Source organism: Micrasema longulum, unplaced genomic scaffold (genome assembly GCF_059751315.1).
Source record: "Micrasema longulum isolate JH-2025_06_02 unplaced genomic scaffold, ASM5975131v1 h1tg001028l, whole genome shotgun sequence".
NCBI lineage: Eukaryota > Metazoa > Arthropoda > Insecta > Trichoptera > Brachycentridae > Micrasema > Micrasema longulum.
The window spans coordinates 176,097-197,707 of record NW_028278216.1 but is presented as its reverse complement, the minus strand read 5'-3'; the positions used below and the strand labels follow the sequence as shown (position 1 = coordinate 197,707).

The 21,611-nt window shown below is 29.8% G+C and overlaps 1 protein-coding gene across 1 annotated transcript; it reads left to right on the top strand.

The window, feature by feature from the left end:
- Positions 1-1,832: 1,832 nt before the first annotated feature.
- LOC148277472 (farnesol dehydrogenase-like) lies at positions 1,833-12,035 on the top strand. The gene is made up of 4 exons (XM_088232842.1): positions 1,833-1,964; positions 8,307-8,478; positions 8,986-9,112; positions 11,882-12,035. Exons 1-4 carry the CDS (start codon positions 1,833-1,835, stop codon positions 12,033-12,035), a joined length of 585 nt encoding a protein of 194 aa, XP_088088968.1.
- Positions 12,036-21,611: the final 9,576 nt, after the last annotated feature.

The following is a 21,611-nucleotide window of genomic DNA, read 5'->3' as shown; positions in this document are numbered from 1 at the left end:
ACAGAACACGGAACACGAAGAAAATGAACAAGAATATATATGATTATCTTTACTTGGGTACATTAAAAATATACTATATATACAAGTTAATTTATTACCTTGTTTCACAGTGTTTTAATATCTCGATTGGTCAAGTGTTACGCCATAAGTTAAAATTTCGGTAAGCAACTTATACATATACCTATCTATGATAAGTGAAATTGTTATATTGTTTGTTTTTGTTTTAAAAGTTTACTTAAATGTTTCCTTTTTGGAGACTTTTTCAACTAGCTGACTGGAATCAAGTTAACGTACAGCGAGATTTGAACCTCAGATCTCATAATTCAGCGGCACTACCACGGGACCGCAACCCGACTCTATTAATAATGTTCAATTTGTTTAATTTTCTACAAATGTACATTTTTTTTACAAATTATATAATATCATTACACAGTTTTTCTATGATCTAGGATAAAAAAACTACAAAATCTAATGAACATAGACACTTATTTTATTAATCATCACTATCATTTCTTTTCCGCACCTAATGGTGCATAAAACACTACTTGGGAAACCAATAGCAGTGTATATTGATATTTTTTGTTACGTGAAAGTAAGATGATAAGTCTTACGCTTCAGGTGTAAGTTTAGAACCTATGAATTATTCTAATGTAAAAACGTTTTTTTTTTAAATAAATATTTCTTGTCAATTAATACACGGTAGGCAAACTTGCTAACCACTACAACATGGGGCTTATTTTATCTGTACTTTATCAATATCGTTTTTTTTTTTATTTCTTGCCAGAATTTTCCATACAATTTCATTGTATAGTATATTACGTAATATGTATTTACTGGTTAAATTTGTTTTATTTTCCATAATTGAAACTTATTAATTGCATGAACTCTGTGTTTATTTGAGTAGAAGCAACAAAAATAATTAAATAAGAGCATTATGTTATTTTCTTTTCATCTCCCTTTCTTTTAAAAATAAAATCGAATAATTTATTTGTAAACACAAATACACATATTTGCTAGTTTATTCACATGCGTAGATTTAAATTGTATTTTTTCTAAGAAATATTTGCGTTCCTGCGTTTTGACAAAAAAAATATGGTTAATTTATTCATAAAAAAACAAAGTATGACATCGAAATACAATTTTATACATTTAAAAATATATGTTTATTCATATTCACGTTTCCCAAATTAATCAAACATTTTTATTTTGGGGCCATTTTTCAACGAGTCGTTATTGGCTGACAATTAGAAAATGGGTATCAAATTGTAGTAGAGCAGGTTTCGAACCTCGGATTTTTCATTCGAGAGTCTTCTTTTTCTTGGTTTAAATCTGTTCATCCGTTATGGCAGAAAGCTGTTACTATTAGAACGTTGAGATCCAACTGTCTCTCCACCTTTGAGACAGTCTACCAGGAAATGATGACCTGGTGAAATTTACTTGGCTGCAATATAAGCCATTTGTGAGTCGTATACATTATACATATAACAGTTTATTTTATTGGCAGGTTTAAATGAATTGGTATTTTGTAAAAAGCCGGTTCATAAACAGATAAATGAATTAATATATATTTAACAACATATGTTCGGTACGTTATTAATTTACATTTTTTTTGTTTTATTTATGCACTTATATACAAATTCAACTTTAGGATGTATTTTTATTATTTTTTATTATTTAATTATTTGCATAGGAATTGTAAAAATTGAGTGGGTTTTTTATTCTGGTCTTGTTTTGAATAATGTTTACAATGTCAAATCGTTAATAAGGAAAATCAGCATCAAGATTTTCATGTTTTTTCTCAGTAATTAAACATTAAGAAAAAATATTCAACAATGGAAAGATGGGTCGGGAAAGTAGCGGTTGTGACGGGAGCCAGTTCTGGAATAGGAGCAGCCATTGCCGTCAGGTTGGCTAACTGTGGGATGATCGTCATCGGGCTTGCAAGAAGGATTGACCAAATAAGGGTAAATAAAAAATTCCAAACACTTGAACTTTGGAATAAGTAACGGAGCTCATTTTATATAAAAATAGACGATGTAAATTTTTTATTTTTAATTTACGTATAAACCGATGAACAGTAAATATACATAATATTATATACAAGCTTCATCTTATGTAACCGGCGTGGCACGGCTTTGCTAATTGCGCACAATTTACATTTATCTCGGTAACTCCTTTAAATATTTTCACGATTTGTTTTTCAATCTTCAAATAAATCTCAACACATAAGACAAAAAATTACATCACATCATAATTCAAACATTTTAAATTAAATATGTTGACGATCGGAATCTTCTAAAATAACAAAATATCGAGTACCCTGAGACAAAAAATATATAAAACATTAATTTAAGAGAAAGGGATGTTATCTTATTAGCGGCGTCCGTAGTGTAGTGGTCAAGACGCTTGACTCAGAAACGGAAGATTCCGGGTTCGATTCCCACGAGAACACAAAAAAAATGTTTGCATGTTGGTTTAATTGGTGTCCTGACAAAGAGACGGGTACGTCTCGAAATCGGTAAACATAGAAAAGTCGGTAAGTGGTTATAAACAAATATTTATTAACATTAAGGAAAATGTTTAAACACTAAGTTAATGCTTTAAATGTTTATAATAATTGCTAATTCATTTTAATGAATTACTGTATTTGTACTTTCACCAAACGAACTAAGGAATAAAATTCGTCAAATTATTTTGATTCAATGGATCATCTCTAGTACCTATGTGGTTACAAAGCACATATTTATAAAAAATTGTGTCAAAAAACAAACAGAGTTTATAGAAAGTGGAGGTTGGCAGAGAAAATAGAAAACTAAATCACTCTTTGTATGTGAATACACACCTCGTTTCCTCCAAACTTATAAATTTTCTCATTACACATGCCAACTATACCGACTTTTGACATGTCTATCTTCAGGTATATGTTGAGTTTGGTTATGTCATGTTCTTTTCCGATTTACCTCGTTTTCTGCATCCATCAAAACTCGCACCGTAAATCTTTTTAGTCTTTCTTTCACCTTTCATTCGCTCTACATGTTCAAACTAACGCAGAACTCCTGTATTGATTTTGTCGATAGTACTTATATCAGCCTTACAATATGCACGGATCTTGACATTTGAACGTAGATACGTAAAAAACATCTAGTCCACAATTTTAGAAAATTCTTTGTTTTGCTAAAAACAGCCAGTCCGCTTTCATACAAAAAACTTTATTTATCACCTTCTAAAAATGTTATAAATTACTCAATTTGCAGGAAGTTTTGCACTAGAAAAATCTTACGGTACTTTAAAAGTCATTAAAACTGGTCACATACATAGTAAGATTCTTGATTGTAATATTAAAAAAAATGTATTCATTGTTTATCATTTGCTAAGGTAAAAAACATTCCAACTGTTGTGTAGGTTAGATTAAACAGCCTTTACAAAAATGTGCTATTATCTAAGTTTCACTTTTCTATTGCTGGCTGCTTTCTTTATAACTACGTTTATTTGTGCTTCAACACTTCGACAGCATTCAGCCTACTTTAATCCTAGTTTTCCGATTCCTTACTTTGCTCCCATACTGGGTCGTCACCAGACTCCATTGTGAACTGCTAATTTTGCCTTCTGGAACAAACATTTATTTGCAAAAGTTAATTAATAAAGGATTAATTTCGTCACTCACCCTGTTACCCGTACTCTTTCTCCTTTCAATATCTTTCTCATTTTTTTCATCTCTAGTAAATATGATTTCCCGATTCACTTACTGTTTTATCTGATATCTCCGTTCACAACGATCTCAAATTCAATTTAATCCCTTAAAAAAATCATCACATTCGATTTATTAATCAGCAAATCTGGGTAGAATAAAAATATTTAATAGAATAACTCATAAATATGAAAACGATAATGTAACGATTTAAGTATAAAAAAAGACAACTCTAATAACTGATTATATGTAATACGAAAGACGATTTGTATTACTTTAGCTTTGAAGAGAAGATACTTGTCAGTTATAATTTTTTTACATGTACGAGTTTGATTCATGATTCAAATGACATAAAAATACAATGGAAGATCGATTACAACGAACACTATTTATTATAATCATCATCATCATTCCCTATCCATACTAAATTGTGCATAGGGCACTGCATTTGTACACCAATCACAGTGTATATTAATATTTTTTTGTTACATGAAGGTAAGATGATCAGTACTATGCTTCAGGTTCTAGTTCAGGGACTATTAAATATTCTAGTGTAAAAACACTTTTTAAAAAAATATTTCACGTCAACTATGTCAGGAATCAAACCTGGAACCACTTGCGTGGTAGGCAAACGCGCTGACCACTACACCACGAGGCCGACGAATTATTATACGGCTATTTATTTTACCAAAAAATATTTAACTTAAAGCCCATCTTTGTATTTTTTAAAGTGTACTTTTTTAGTCTTTTGTTGTGACAAGACTCAAGGCATCTTTTCATACATAGTTTTCAACAAATAAAATAAATAAATCTTTTTGAATAAAATTTTTAGAATATTTTCTCACTCGAGCTTCAATTTAGTACAATGCATATATTTCAAAATAATATTTGTACATATAAATTTAATATTTCAATCACTTGCTTTGTGGTTATTAATTTTAATAAAATAAATAATAACAATTTTGTTTTAAACCATTTTTTTTTTTCTACCCACCGGTTTCAAAGCTATCCAAGCTTCTTTATCAAGGTTTACATAACAACAGTACAAAATACCTTTTAATTGTTAAGTATAAGTATAAAGAAGCTTGTATAGCTTTAAAACCGGTCGATAGAAAAAAATTAAATAAGGGGTTAAAAACAAAGCTAATTTTTTTTATTTTAGTATTTTTACGTTTAGTGATACTTTTAGTATTTATAAAATTATTTTGCAATGTGAAAATATATTTTTTTTAATATCTTGCCTTTACAATTATTTGAAAACAGGTAAGAACAGCAAATTATAGGTATTCCATTAATAATCTTATATTATTGTGTGTAAGAAAAATAATATTTGACCTAAAATGACTCGATAAATATTGAATGACTTGTCAATTTTTGTAAACACACATTTGTTTTAAAGACTCACAATTGATCAAGGCTTTTTTTTATTACTCGTCGTCATCGTTTCCCTATCCGCTTCTTATGGTGCATAGGGCACTGCATTGGTATATCAACTGCGGCGTATCTCGATAATTTTTGGGAACATGAAAATAAGACGATCAGCCTTACTCTTTAGGTGCCAGTACAAAGACTTTGAAATTTTCAAGTGGAAACAAATTATAAAAATAAATACTTTATCCTAACTATGTCGGAAACCGAAACTGAAATTTCAAAGGGGAATAACCAGACCATTCGACAACGAAGCAAAATAAAATTATACAAAGAAAATAAATTTATAAGCAGCAGATAAATTAAAAGCGTGTTAGTAGTCAATCTTAGTTTTTATTACAGCTACTGACGCACAACAAATAAACATGTTATGACCTTAACAACCGCACTTCAAATATGGCAAACATTACGTTTTCCTCAACAATTCAAAATAAAGAGACAGCAAATAACGATACGCATAAAAACTTTCCTGTAAGAAGAGGTAAAAATATGTATTTAGTTTATATTTATGTACAACTTTACCATAGCGACGAAACGAGCTGGCAGTTGTCAGAATTGTAAAAAATTTACTTAAAAATATAACCTTTTTTATTGACTTATTCCACCAATTGGATTATATTTATAAATGAAATATGTGGCTTAGATGTATTATAAGGGACCAATGCCTTAAACCTTCAAAACACAGGATAGAAACTGTTCAGCCATTTTGGGGCGTAATACTTAATTGTTTGATTAAAAATATTGAAACCGTATATTAATTGACATATTCATACATAGACGCGCCCTATAAAGTAAAATATTGTAAAGAGTAGTGACACGAAAACGTACCCATAGTTACTGAGTTTGTTTATTTATTTTCAACGATCATGCATATGCATCAACAATTGGACGATACTCATTTTGAGTACATAAAAAAAAACTACGTCAACAATCAACATTCATTTTCGGTGGATCCCAATCAGTTCTTCGAGTGTAAAAAAAATATTAAATCACGTTTATTATATTTTAAAAACGTATTCCCATAGAATTAAAAATAGTCCAGAAGGAGCGTAGAACCATGTTTGAATACATCGGAGTATGTCCAATAATTCCCCTACTATGCCTCACTTTCGCTGCGCGCATTCGTGATGTATCTGCGTAATGTTGCTCGATGGGAAAAAATATCATTAAAATAAGGAAAAAAAAAACTGTAAATTTCTCTAAAATTTTATTGTGCACGCGGAAATATTGATTGACACTATTATAATAAGTAAAGATTCATTTAATAAAAGTATTAATATTTATTAACTTTAAACTTACAATATAACACAAATTTTATTTTACATAAAACGGATATTTTTGTATGATGTTAAATAATATTTGATGTTTTAAAGATAATTTCGGTCAAATATCTACAATAGAATTGTTTAATCCGAAATCCGATTTCCATTAGTTCTCTCATTAGATGAGCAAAGTAGGGTAAAAAATCTACTACCCTGGCAACACTAAAAAAAAAATCATTTTATCTCTTCGGTAATCTGACAGATGGAAAAATTGTTTAATTTTTAAGTAATGCATTTGTTACATACACTTTCATTTGCTAATTAAACATGAAATGTGATTACATCATGTTTTTCTAAGATCTTAGCAGTATTTCTACACTTTGAAAGAACACAACACGGCATGGATGAATTCAAATCAGGAGTTGCGTACTGAGCGACGTCTACAAATAAACTAATGGGTCAAAACGTAAACCTACTCATTTATGAATAGTTTAGTCGCCTTCTGTTTGATGTGCGTATGCGGTTTCTGACCTATTCTCAATTCTTTGAGTATTCCTATCAGTGCAGCCATTTTAGTAAGAAGAACTTTACAATTGTGCCGCTAGGCGTAGTTTGACGTTTCCAAAAAAATATATTTGAAGATTAATTGTTTTAATCTTTGTTAATCATTCACTAACAAATATTTTCCACTTAAAAGTAGCACAATCCTTTTTACAATGTTTATTGTTATTTATTTACACGCTTTCAAAAAAAAATCAGCAAAGATTTTGGTTTCGATTATAAACGTCAAGCCTGACTGGCGTTTGAAGAACGACTAAATACGCGTTAATCATAACGGAACGTTCAGGCATTTTAGGACTCCTGAGTCTTGGCATGTCTATGTGTATTAATAGTTTAATGATTATAATGATAATTAGTAATATTACAAGTTCTAAACAATTATTTTTTTATACTTACGCACCCACACACACGTTACCTCTCCCTCATTCATTCCCACACGCACATGTATCCTCTCCCTCATTCATTCACGCATACACACATTCACATACACATGAATACAAACGTTACACAAATACAATTACAAAACTTATTTTCTTATATAATATGTGTCATTATATTTACAGTGTAATTTTTAATTAGCTTTAGCATTGTTAATTTTTTTTTACTTATTTTGTTTATGTAATAGCTGTAAAAATCCCAAATTAAATAATAACAAAAATCTTAATTAACCATAATATATACAATGTAATAAATACAAAAATAGTAAATTTTTATTCTTTAATAAAACAAATGGATGCACAGTTAAAAAATAGCGGACTTATTTTCACTAGCAATTTCTAAGTCGAACCAAAAAAACAAACAAAAAAATAGTAATAAAAACCTGTTTAAAAAAAGTAAAGATTCGAAAAATATATAATAAATAAATAACGGTGTCTATTTCTTACGTTATTTTTATTTTAATTCATTAAATTACATCTTCAAAATATTAGTTTATATTGTAAAAACATTTACAAGTATTAATTAGAAACACTTTTAACTCCTGTTTTTTTTTTAATACAGTGTATTTCTTTAATTTATTTAGGAAGCTTATTATATAATGTGTATATGTATTCATAAAATAGTTAAGACATCGACCTTCTAAAAAACGTAGGTAAGGTTAAATCCAACATAGGCCATTTTAGATCCTTGCCACATACCTATATATTTTGCACAATAATGACATTGTAATTGCGGTATTTTGTCATCACACACGATGACATAGTTTTGCGTAGCGTCACGTCTTATCACGATGAAGGTTGCTTAGAGAATGATGGCAATGAAGACGATCACCCACGAATTAAAATGCCATTATTTTCGCCCTTGTAACGTGTCTATTTAATTATACGTCATTAATTACAGCTAATTTGATCATTTATTATCATTAATAGGATCTATCAAAACTCGTCGTTAAAGGAAAAGGGAGTCTTAACGCGATGAAATTTGATGTTTGTGAAGTCAATGCTATTCCAGCACTGTTTGATGACTTCAAGAAGAAATATGGAGGGGTTGATGTTATGATCAATAATGCTGGTGTTCTAAGAAGTGGATGTAAGGTGTACGGTAAGCACTTTTTATTACTAAGCGGCTATCAACTTAGACGCAAATGTTGCCGAAGTTAGATTACAACCGAGAACAACATTTTTTTTATTACAAATCGTAAAAATGATGAATACTTTATTCCAACTCTTGTATTTTTCTTCCTTTGGCATTCTACCCTATTCTACCGTTTGCATGGCAGATTTTACACCGGTTTCACACCGGTTTATAAATCACCACAAAATAACAAAATTAGGGTGGTTCGATATTTATTATCATTCTTTGTACTTTTTTAATATACAGCCTTACATTTCTTTAATATTCTGTCTATGTTCGAATATCAATAAACATAAACAATTCCTTTATTTCTCGACTCGTCAAAGATTTAAACTCCACAAAAATAATCGCACCTACTTTTAAACCTCCTTTTTTTTAGTTAAGGATCGTTATATAAGAAGTATCCAACAATTTTTTAGGACGTTTACAAGATATAGGATTTGCTAATAGTATTACTTTATATTTTATTTTCAGAATCCAGCACCCAAGATTATAAAGATATTCTTGATACAAATCTTTTAAGCATGGCAGTATTTTGTAGAGAAGCCATTAAATCTATGAGAGAAAGAAACATTGCTGGCCATATATTTAATATGAACAGGTTAGTGTAAAAATATTATTTCAAGACAAGATTTTTGACTTAAAATATTTAAGTATCCTGTATTTTTTTGTACCAATATAAAAAGTGTTAATAAAAATTTCTACAGAGAATATATAAATTGTATTGTTATTTTATTTAGCCGTGAAAATATTAATGAATTTTTAAAATTAGTAGTTCACTTCTTAAGGCTTTCCATAATTTTGTATTTTTTAATCGAATAAAAAAAAAAAAAAATTATTTATGTTTCTCGTTTTTTTCTAATAACCTTAAGTGGAGATATCAAAGATTTAATTATTTGTAATCTTATGTTTGATTATTACTCTTATAAGAAAAATAATCCTTTTCGTGCTTCGACTGATATCCTAATCATTTTTCTTATCATACTGTGTGGTCTTTTCCTATTCCCTCTCTATGAATTACGAATGTCGCTTTACGCTATCCGTGGCCTTTTAACAGGTCTAGTCGGATAAAAAAATCTGATGGTTTCCAAAAAAAAACCAATTTTTCACAAAGATTTTGTAAAAACTTAAGCTAATTGATCAGGTAAAATCAATTTTATTTTAACATGTGAAGATTAAACTTTCCTTAATAGAATGAAATACATATTGTGTACTTTTGATTTATCCACCAGATTTCAGAAAGTTCTTTCTGACAGCTTTTTTCATTTGGCAATGAACATTTTTTCTATTTTACGGGCACCAACAAAGAAGATTTAAGTCCTCAAATGCGTGGGCAGGATGCAGTGGACAGAGTTATTTCAATAGCCCTTACAGAGCACTGCAGATTAAACAAACACTTTGCTAGAATGAACCTTTTCGGAACTTTTAAATGAGGGAACATATATTCATTTATTTATAATTAATTAATTGTTTACTTATTCAGTGAATTTAACAATGGCAAACAAATTTCAATATAGATACAATTAAAACAAAATGCAACTTAAGAAAATTACAGCTAGGTCACTAAAAAAAAATACAACTAGGTCAATTACTACCTCAATACAATATTTGGTGTATATTAGTGATGGTTCAAATCTAGAAAAACATACACCAAAAAAGTCTTGATCCTGTCTCAAGTTTACAATGTGACATGATCGCGATATTGGTGCATGCAAACCATAGTTTGTGCTGTACTGTTCAAGGAACACCACATTATTATTTCTCAACCAGTGGATCGGAACATTAAATACCACTTGTTCCAGTAACGGTGGTGCAATAATTAAGCCATTGAGTAAATTAAACGTAAATATGGAGTCAGTATTATTACTACGTTTTTGTGGACTTAATGTATACATTGTTAATCTATTGTTTTACATCATAAAAGAAGCCTTATTCTCCGGAGACTACTGTATAAAATTCAATCTTTTAAGGAGCTAGCCACCTACCTTAAAACTTCATACGAATGACGGATTTGGGTTTGGAAGGGAATATTCAGCAAAATGAGAACTCTCGCCTTTCACATAGCAGCCAGGCTCTTTAAAGACCTTGAATTGGAGGGCGAGAACTATTCACAGGGGTCCATCACAATATATCTTAACAGGTCACAGTGACGTGACCAGCTTGACCTAACTGACCCTCACCTCTAAAAATAAGCAAATAAACAATGTGGTTTGGCAGGTTATAGTTATTTCATTGATTTGGAATTACAGCCTTCAATTTAAACATCTCAACTAGATCATATTCAAGATTCTTTAAACTTCTTGATCCTAATATTAATATCGTATGAATAATATTTTTAATTCATATAGTGAATAAAAATTATTCCTATCATTTTACGAAATATTAGAAAAATATTCAATCAATCTAAAAAATATATATATCTATCAATTGCCCCATTCGACCGGACCTACTAGACAGGATTTGTTTTACAATCCAGTACTATATTGCTCACTTGTTTGTCCTCTTTTAGAATATGCATCCGCGATTTGGTCTGCCTTCTATGTAGGCCGGATAAATCATATCGAATCGGTGCAACATCGTTTGCTAAGAAAAGCCTCGAGAGGGGAGACTACACTTACGGAGAAAAGGAGTCAATGTTAAAAATCTCAAATCTACAAAAACGTAGAAACAACATTGACTCCATATTTATGTTTAATTTGCTGAATGGCTTAATTAATGTACCATCGTTACTGGAACGAGTGGCATTCAATGTTCCGATCCGCCGGATGCGTAATAATAATGTGCTGTTCCTCGATCAACATAGCACAAACTATGACTTGCATGCACCAATGTCCCGATTGTGTCGTATTGTAAACTTGAGAAAAGATCTTGACTTTTTCAGTGTAAGTCTTTATAGATTTCAAAATTCTCTAAGATAGACCGGATCTTGTCTTGAGGTAGTAATTTTTATTTTTTTGTCCAAGTTTTATTTTTTTTTAGTTCCATTTTATTTTATTAGTGCCTGTATTTATTACATGACATTGGATTTACCATCGTTAGAATGGACTGCATAAGTCCGTCAAATGAATAAACAAATACATTTAAAAAAAATGAGCCTAAAAATAATATATTTAAATTTATGAGAGTTGTTTTCTTTTTACATGTTTGGTTCCCACTTTTGTATTTTCAACTTAAAACTCATTAACTACAAACAAATACTGTTTGAATATCCATTGGTAAGATTATTTTCCCCGCCAACTATCCGTCCCTTTCCTTTTCTTGCAGTGTTTAGCTTCTTATTTTATTTTTACTTTAGTTCTTAGTAATTTTACTATTTAACGTTTTAAGTAATTACTCATTAAATATATGCCTTTTATTGGATTTTTTTTAGTGTTGCCGGTCATCACGTGTATTCGAGCGAGTCTTTGAACATGAATTTATACACGGCCAGTAAATATGGGGTAACCGCCTTCACAGATACATTGAGGATTGAATTGGCTCTACTTGGAAAGACGATAAAAGTGACAGTTAGTATGTCTTCTTGATTAAAAAATGTTTTTACTCTAAAAACGGCAAAGGGGAAATTTACGAACCACCCACACCTCAACTACATACGCAAAAATTGAAGAGATTTATTTATAGAGTTTTTAATACATATTAAAAAAATATATATTAATAAGTGAATAAACCGAAACTTCGTTTTAAGCAGTTTCAAAATAACACGGTACAAAAATGAAATTGAAAAAAAATAGGAAGGTCAATTTAACAATGCGTAACCTATACTTATATTATAAATGCAAAAGTGTTTTTGAGAAACTGATCAACGTAATTTGCGAAGGGATAAATATCACTCTCTCTTTCATTCATTCTTCCTTCACGTCACCACGGAGCAACCAATTGATGTGTTTTTTTTACATGGAGATAGCCGTAAAGTCGCAATGATTAAAATTTCTTTTCTTTTCTTAAAAATGTCACTCACTGGGGAAAATGTCGTTAGGAAAATTCATTTTTATTGGAAAATGAATTAATATAACAACGAAAAATTGCCATCGACTTACGGATCGTCCTATTTTTGCATAGCGACAGTTGGAAGGCTGGCTATTGATGCACTCTACCTTTTATTCTTAAAAATATTTCATTTTATTGAGGAAAAATTCGTATTGATAAATAAAAAATAGTATTTTAATTATAATAATTTCTCCCTAATTATACGCGAGCGAAGTCCACGGGTAATAGTAAGCAGTGATTTAATTATTCAACTGAAATTATTTGTATTAAAAAAAATTACAGAGTTTTTGACACAGTACTGCGTGTAACGTTGTTCTCTGTAAAAAAAGGTTATGGTTAAAATTACAAACAACTACATATATATTCAATATAAAATATATTTTTTAATGTTGCTAGACTCGTATCCCTTTATTCACAGCATGCAGTTTGTTCTAAATAGTAATTTAAAAACAATAATCATAAAGTGTAAAATGTAAAGAAATTGGTTTTAAAATTTTAAACAAGAAATAATTATATTTTTTAATTAAAATAATAGAAAAACAATAAGAAAATGGATGAAAAATAAATAAAAAGCGTACCGCAAAATAAAATGTAATAAAAAAAATGTTAGAAAAGTCACGATTAAAATTTATTAGGTGATTTGTGAATTCGGGGAAATTATTGTTGTGAAAACATCTCATATGTTCTTAAACACTAATTTCAAAATTTCTTGATGTCCTTCCAACAACTATGTTGTACTATTGTTGTTGTGCAACAACTATGGTGAAGGTGTAAAGTGGGTTTTGCATGTTGGTTTAATTGGTGTTCTGATGAAGAGACGGGTACGTCTTGAAATCGGTGGATATAGAAAAAAAGGTAAGTGAGATATACAAATATTTAATAGCATTTAATCAAATAAAATCTACTGTGGAAATATAAAAAGATTTTTAAAAACAGTTCTTGACAAAGTTTTTTATGTTTATTTTATATATATTTCGCATTCGGCTTGTGAACCTAGGTTTTAAAAATGTTTTAAAAACTGTCATATCAAATTTAAATAATACAATAAATTATTCTTATTAATATTCATATTATTTTCATCAAGGTCGCATAACAACAAATTGGAATATTGGACTCAGTAAAAAAACAGGCATTCAACATTTGATTGTCTCTATAAATCATGAGATTTAAAAACATATTTTTATCTGGCATGCCAAAATGGCACCAAGACTGTCAGACTGTCTTTTTTTAGTAAAAAAAACTATACAAGTCCAGATATTGACAAAAAATTGAACTGCAATTAGTTAATTTCATTGATTACTTACAATATTTAACTTTCTTTTTTTTTAAATCTTTCAACTGTTGATTTTCATGAAATCAAAGAGCTTTGTCTGCCACGTGTCGAAAGGTCGACGCGTTTTCCTGGCACGCGAGAAGTTTTGAGACCAATTTCCAACATGTAGACATGAAATATTTATTAAAATAGCTAAATAAACTGTTAAACTTTGCTTTTAAATGTATTATTCTTGGTTTCTATTTAAATATCCGTCATTTAAAACCAATGTTCGTAAAGTTATCAATAAAAATGCCTCATATGATTCTTTATTTTCTTAAAATTATTTATTCATATGAAGAGACATATTACAAGAAAAATAATAACGTCTCCGTTACTAAATGAGGCAAGACCCCTGTGTTGAGTTAAGTTGAAGATAAAACATAATGTTTTTATAACACCTAATACATGTCGAACGATTTCGTGAGAACTACCTCATTTCCGGCACTTATACTAACTAAAAATCACTAACGTTACTATTTGTATTATAAAATACTCTTAAAAAAGAACGGAGGAATAGATGAAAGAGAGGTAATGTTATATAAATTATAACGGGAGAATTTTTTGGAGAAGACTAGAAGTAAAATATTATTGATTAATTATTATGACAAGTTTTTGTAAATAGCTTTAGTTGGTTCTATACTAGGGATACAATATAATAGAAAGTGGAAGCGTGCATATCATAAAAGAATACTCAAAATAAAAATTATTACACAAATATAAATATGTTTATTTATTTATTTTACAGAAACAAACAGTCGACAAAGGTATAATAACATAGAAAATATACGGTTTAAGGACAGACTAGTGAAGTTTCTAAATAGAATAAATATGAAATTGTGGTACAACAAAATGGTGTGTTTATATGTATTCGTACGAGAGTAAGTGTATAGGTGTGTTTGTGTGTATGTGGGAGTAAGTATTCAGGTGTGTGTAAGTGTGAGCATCATATAATAGCAAGTGTGATCGTATCACAGCCAGAAAGAATCAGTCTGTATTTGTTTTTAAATAAATTAAGGGACAAGTTAAATATATCATTGGATGAAAAAAAAGTATTACGGTTGAGAAAAGAGTGTTGTGCATGGTTAGTTCTACAGACTGGCAGGTGGAATAAATACTTATTTATTGTCACGATATTGTTTAAGATTTAATATAAGCAGTGTGTAATTATTGGTCTAACTGATTTTATAACATGATTGCCAAAAACCGATAGATCTCTAGTATTGTTATAATAAATCATGACTTTACGTTACAAATTGTATATTAGTAAAACCATCATTTTAAAGTTTCATTCAACATCTGCAGATACGTTACGTTCTACCATATCGCTGTTTTGACTCTAAAAAGATTTATTTTTACAGAGCATTTCACCAGGATTGGTGCAGACTGAAATATTTGAGAAAGGGGGCATGCCATCGTACAATGAGGAAAATATAGGGAAAGTCGCCCACCTGAAGTCAGAAGACATAGCAGAGTGTATTGTATTAGCTCTTAGTCTGCCTCAGGAAGTTCTGGTAAGCAAAGCCTGGATCAACTGTGTTTTGAAAACTCTATGGATAGATTTTCGAGCTCTAATTTTCAGTGCCAAAATACGACGTTCATTAGAAAAAAATATTTCAGACATATAATTAAAAATAGTACAGAAACCGCATACGCACATCAAACAGAAGGCAACTAAACTACTCATAAATAAGCAGGTTTACGTTTTGACCAATTAGTTTCTTTGTAGACGTCGCTCAGTACGCAACTCCTGATTTTAATTTAACCATGCCGTGTTGTGTCCCCTTAAAATTTAAAATACTGCTAGGATCTTAAAGAAACAGGATGCAATCACATTTCATGTGTAATTATCAAATGAATGTGTTTGTCACAAATGCATTACCTAAAATTTGATTTATTTTTCCATATGTCAGATTGTTGAAGAAACAAAACGAAAATTTTGTTAGTGTTGCCAGAGTAGTAAAAATTTTTACCCTACTTTGCTCATATAATAAGAGAAATAATGAAAATTGAACCTTGGATTAAACAACGCCGTGGTGGACATTTGGCCGACATTATCTTTAAAACATAAAATATTATTTAACATGATATAAAAATATCCGTTCAATGTAAAATAAAATTTGTTTGTATATTTTAAGTTCAAAGTTCATTAGTTCAATTACTCTTATTAAATGACCCTTTACTTATCTACTCTGTTGTGTCAATCAATGTTTTCGGGTGCACAATATAATTTTAGAAAAATTAAAAAAAAAAAAAATTTTACTTTACGGTCCTAAAGGTCCGAAAAAAAGTGTAATGAATATTAATATACAAGATGAAAACTGATTTTTCAAAAACTACACCTTAAAAGATTTTCAATAAAAAACGAAATTGACAAATATTTTTTTTTCAGATCTCCGAATTAAGCGTTCGACACGCCAATGAAACAATTTAATTAAAATTAAATAATATGTTTTTCCACATTTGCTCCTGCGTGGGGCATGTGAACATCATCAAATGCCTCCAGGAGAACCCATCGCTAGCTATCACTTGTCTTTCTTCCCACGTCAATCCCGCTTCTAGAAGTTCCACCAAATACGGCTGAAAATCGTCATCGATGGCCTTCCAGGACTGCAAAAGCCCGCAGGTGTCAAGAAGAAACAACTTGGGTAAAGGCTCTCCTGGAAGCATCTGCAACACTTATTCAAGCCAGGTCATCGCACACTAAAGATGCTTTTCACAGAAGACTACTGTATCCGTTCTCGGATTTCAATGTTTGTTTTAAAATCAAACCACCACATTTCTGATATTCTCCTCAAGAACTTACTCTCAAAACTCAGACGATATAAGTTTTGAGTTTGGGTTAGATTTTATTTTATTTACAATGAGGAAGTTCAGTTGTTCTTTTATTTGTCAATAGACTATTGAACTAAGCAATTTTGTTTTTTTTTTAAATTTATGTATTGTGTTATCAGCGCTTTTTGTGTTTTGTGTATTTTAAATTACGTAATGTGTGACGTCTCAAGATCTCATTCTTTCTTTCTTGTCGATGAGTTCTGCTGATTCGTCTAGTAGACTTACCGTAATTCGGAAATGTATTACAACTCTCTTATAATTTGTTGATTCGGAAGAACAAGGACGTCATGCAAAGTAGCTCGGTTATCTTTAAATAATTTTTATTATTTTTTTCATATATTTTTTAGAAACTTTGCGGTGCAATTAAATACGTTAATATTTTTGTTTACCCGACGTAAGAATACATTTTTCATCTAATTTTCCGTGTGGCTGAACCGTATGGTACATTTAATTCAAAAGAAGAATACTTATGTTCACACTGGATGGATTTTTTCGTACAAAAATGTGTTTTTTTTTTATTCACCATGTAAAAGATATTTTATTTGAATTCTAAAAATAAATTTAAATACTGGAAGTGTTTTGTAGTAGATATTTTATACCCGAGAGCAAAATAATGTTTTTACTTAATACAAGACAAAAATTATACTGATCATTTTAATTTATCACATAACAGTTCGTCGACTCAAAATATGATCTACTTTATGTTGCTGGTTGTGTCACTATAAGTTGTATTCCTTGTCAAAAATATTATGCCCAAAAGTATGCCCAAATGTTCAAAGACAAGGTTTTATCATTAAGGAGTTATCAAGATCGAAATTTATTGCGTGTTGTTTAGCTGTGTTGCACGCGTAACTTGTGATATTCGAGTACAGTGTTTTGTGTCAGTCAATGACAGATTATAAAGCCTGTAATTGCTAAGACCTTTATAATATTTTCTTCTCTAAAATATTTTCCCCCTCTGTTATAAAATAAAATAATCGTTTGTTAAATGTATTCATTCAATCAATGTAAGATGTTACCCACTATAATAAAATACAATTAAAATAAATAAAAAATAAATTTTAAATAAGCTTACAATTACTATAAAGATAAAAGAAAGTGACAATAAAATCCACAAATTTAGAATTACCAAATGGCTAACCAGTTGCTGGTTTCATACTTATCGCGACATCTTCCAAACTGGTATGTTCATTATAAAATAGTAATTAAATTTCAATGGTTTTTTAATGTCATCATTTTAAATTATCTATCCTTGAATTACATTTAATTTAAAAATAAATATACCAGTCTCGAAGACATTGCGAAAGCAATGAAACCGGTCACTAATTATCTTGTCTTTTGTTTCTGTAATAAATTGAAATGAATTTCAGCCAAGAATTTAAATTTTGTGAGCCTATGTATTTTGTTTATGCAAATTAAACATCAGATTTGATGACGCTGTTAAATATAGGTAAGCATACTATTTAAAAAAGGGTATTTAATAAAATCGTAATTAATTTGATAATCGTTAAGAAAGAAAGAACCTACCATACAGCAATTTCAAATAATATAGTTACTTTAGTTTGAGGAAAATAATATTAAAGTTATTATGCAACAAATATTTGCACAATACATTCCAACGCCTATAATTATCAATTTAGAAAGTAAATACTGAACACATTATGTGACTTGCGTACAAAATAAGTTTTAAAGCTAAAATATTTTTCCCAAGACTCATTTTATCCTTTTTATTTTAGACATGGTCCAAGTTACCAAAATTGTAGAGGCGCACATATTTTACAAAAGATATGTCTAATTGTTGATCATATACGTACATATTTTTTTTTTAATATACAATTCGATTACGATACAATTATTAATTTTCAAATACTGACTTGCTAAAATCCGTGTTGATTCGGGACTCTTATTTACTAAATCATAAAGATTGATGTATTTATATTATTACGCACATGTACGTAAAAAATACATAATAGAAATTTATTTTAAAAAAATGTAAGATAGATAAGTAATAGTGGCGTAGCAAAATAAAATCAATTATCTTTTATTTTTAAGAATTTGTTTCTTAATTAATTTTTTTATTAAAGATAAAATAATTACAAATTAATATTACATTTATGGAAGACAAAACTTAATTAGTAGGCAGATTATTGAATATTTTTTGTTTCAATCAGCTTAATTTATTCATAAATTTACATAATATTTAACATAATTATTAAGTTTATTCACAAAATATATGTAAACATATATATAAACGTAATAATAAAGACAAAATCACTACAATAATATATGTATTCTCGCAGCAATCTTATACAATGTATAAAAGGCAAATAAAATACCCGTATTGCTTTTTTGAGGAATGTTATTGATTATTGTTGAGATGCATAAATTTTGAGATTCGAACATTATGTAAGGCGGAGGTAAGCATTATCGACAAAATCAAGAAAGGATCTCTGCGTTGGTTTGGACGTGTAGAGCAAACGGACAGCGAAAGAACGGCTCTTAAAAATACCAAACCAATGTTGATGGATGCAGAAAAAGAGAAAGACCGAGAAAGACATGGCATGACCAAATTCAACAAATACTTGAAGATGGTATTGACCATTGGGACATTTTAAAAGTCAGAATAATCGGCGCGCGTGCATGAGAAGATGTTTGCATGTAGAGGATGTGAGATATGTATGCAAATATAGAGTGATGTGGCAATATATTATTTCTGCCTACTCTTACGAGGAAACGTCGTGATGGTTTGTAGTTGTTGTTTTTTGATTAATTTTATTAAAATTTAGATAAACAATATACAACAAAAGACCATTCTTAAACAAACTTTCCAAAAAAACTTTTTACGATACGCTTGAATTTCAATATGTTTTTAAATTGTACATACAGCTTGAGCAACGAAGAAAAATAAATTTATTGGAAAAATTATGCTTCAAAGTACATGTTCAATTATTGAACCTATTTTACTATTTGACTTTTATCATAATTATTTCATTACAACACAACACATACATTTAAAGTACATAGTTTTTTTAAAAGGAAAAACACGTCAAGCCTCTGTCTAGAGGCTTTTCAGAAGGCGGGAAAAAGGGGATACGGAAGGAGGTTATGAAAAATTCACTACATAGTAATAAAGCAGCTTATTGTGAAACAACCAGATACGACACATACTGATGAGTGGATAAGTTTTTCTTTTGACCTAATAAAACTTAGCCATAGTGTGGTTATTACTAGAGCCTTTACAGAGCACTGCAAATTGAACAAACACCTTGCATGAACCTTTCCGAAAATTCTAGATGTAGATTCTGCAGTGCAGATGAGGAAAGATCTACACACATTATATGTGAATGTGATGCTTTACATCATAAAAGGAGCCTCATCCTCAGGGGACAAGTGGTTAAACCTGAGGATGTTAAAGAGCTCGCCCCTTACCTAATAGCTCGATACTTTACGGATCTGGGCTTGGAGGGAGGGATTTAGCAAAATGTAAACTCTCGCCTTCCACACAATAGCCAGGCTCTTTATCGACCTGGGCTTAGAGGGTAAGAACCACCAACCAGGGCAGGGACCCGTCACAATAGATCTTTACAGTTCACAGTGACGTTAGGAGCTTGCATAGCACTGACCTTTACCACTAAGAATAAGAATTACATACGAAACGTTCTTGTGAGCTATATTATATAAACTATATCTTCATAAATTCCCTAGAGACTGTAATATGATAAAAAGAAAGATAATTATATGATTTTACCATTTTAAAACACTATTCATTAAAAATCACGCCATTTTTTTAAAAATAAATGCATGATAATATTTTTATGTTGGCCAATTGGCTGTCAATATGAACAATAAATATTGCTTAAAATATACTGTCATATTTACAACCAAAATATTATTTTTACAAATCGAAAAAAAAGATTATTCTATTATAAGGCGTTTAAACTTAACTTTTTATTTGAATGGTTTGACACACTTATTGAATGCATAATTTTTTTAACCTTAAATTTAAGAAAAATACCGAAAAATTTGTGAAATTAAAAATATATGTATTTTTGTTCAAAAACGAAAATTTTAATTTTTGCTTCTTGATTTTTTATTTTAATTATTATTTTGAAAACATAAGATCAAGTTTCATTAAAATACTTCGTCTTTACGTAAATACCAATGTTTACCGCAGTCTCAATTTCAAGCGGTGTTATTTGCCAGTCGAAAATCAATTATATTTAAGTTAAATAAACTTAGGTATTATTCAACTGAAATATAATAAACAATATTTTGAGTTTGTCCAAATTTTTGTAGACAAGAACTGGATTCAACTCCCTGGGGAGCTGTTTATATTAACATATTACAACAGAGATGAAGAACATTTAAGAGAAGGTAATATAGAAGTCTAGGCATCTACAGGGCTTATGACCTGTCAATGGCTGCTTTAAGTGGCCACTTTACACACTGTGTAACATTCACCATTCTGCTTATATTTTAACATCTATATTCCTTCAATTCTTTCATCTGTTGATGTTTGTGAAGTTAAAGAGCTGAAACCTTTATTTATGCGGGCGAGATTCATCTGATTAAATTATTTCACCTACATACTAGGCAATGCCTGAAAATGTTATTCTCTCAATTTCGATACTTCTTCATGGACCAGGTAATTTATCAACAATATTTTGAGTTTGTCCAAATTTTTGTTGACAAGGACTGAATTCAATTCCCTGGGGAGCTGTTTATATTAACATATTACAACAGAGATGAAGAACATTTAAGATAAGGTAATATAGAAGTCAAGGAGAAGGTAATATAGAAACCAGCCATTGACAGGTCATAAGCCCTGTAGATGCCTAGACTTCTATAATACCTTCTATTAAATGTTTTTCATCTCTGTTGTAATATTTTGAAATATAATAGCTTTTTACTAGACAAAGACCGAAGTACTTAAAAAGTTATTTAAAAAAAAGTTTTTCTTATCTGT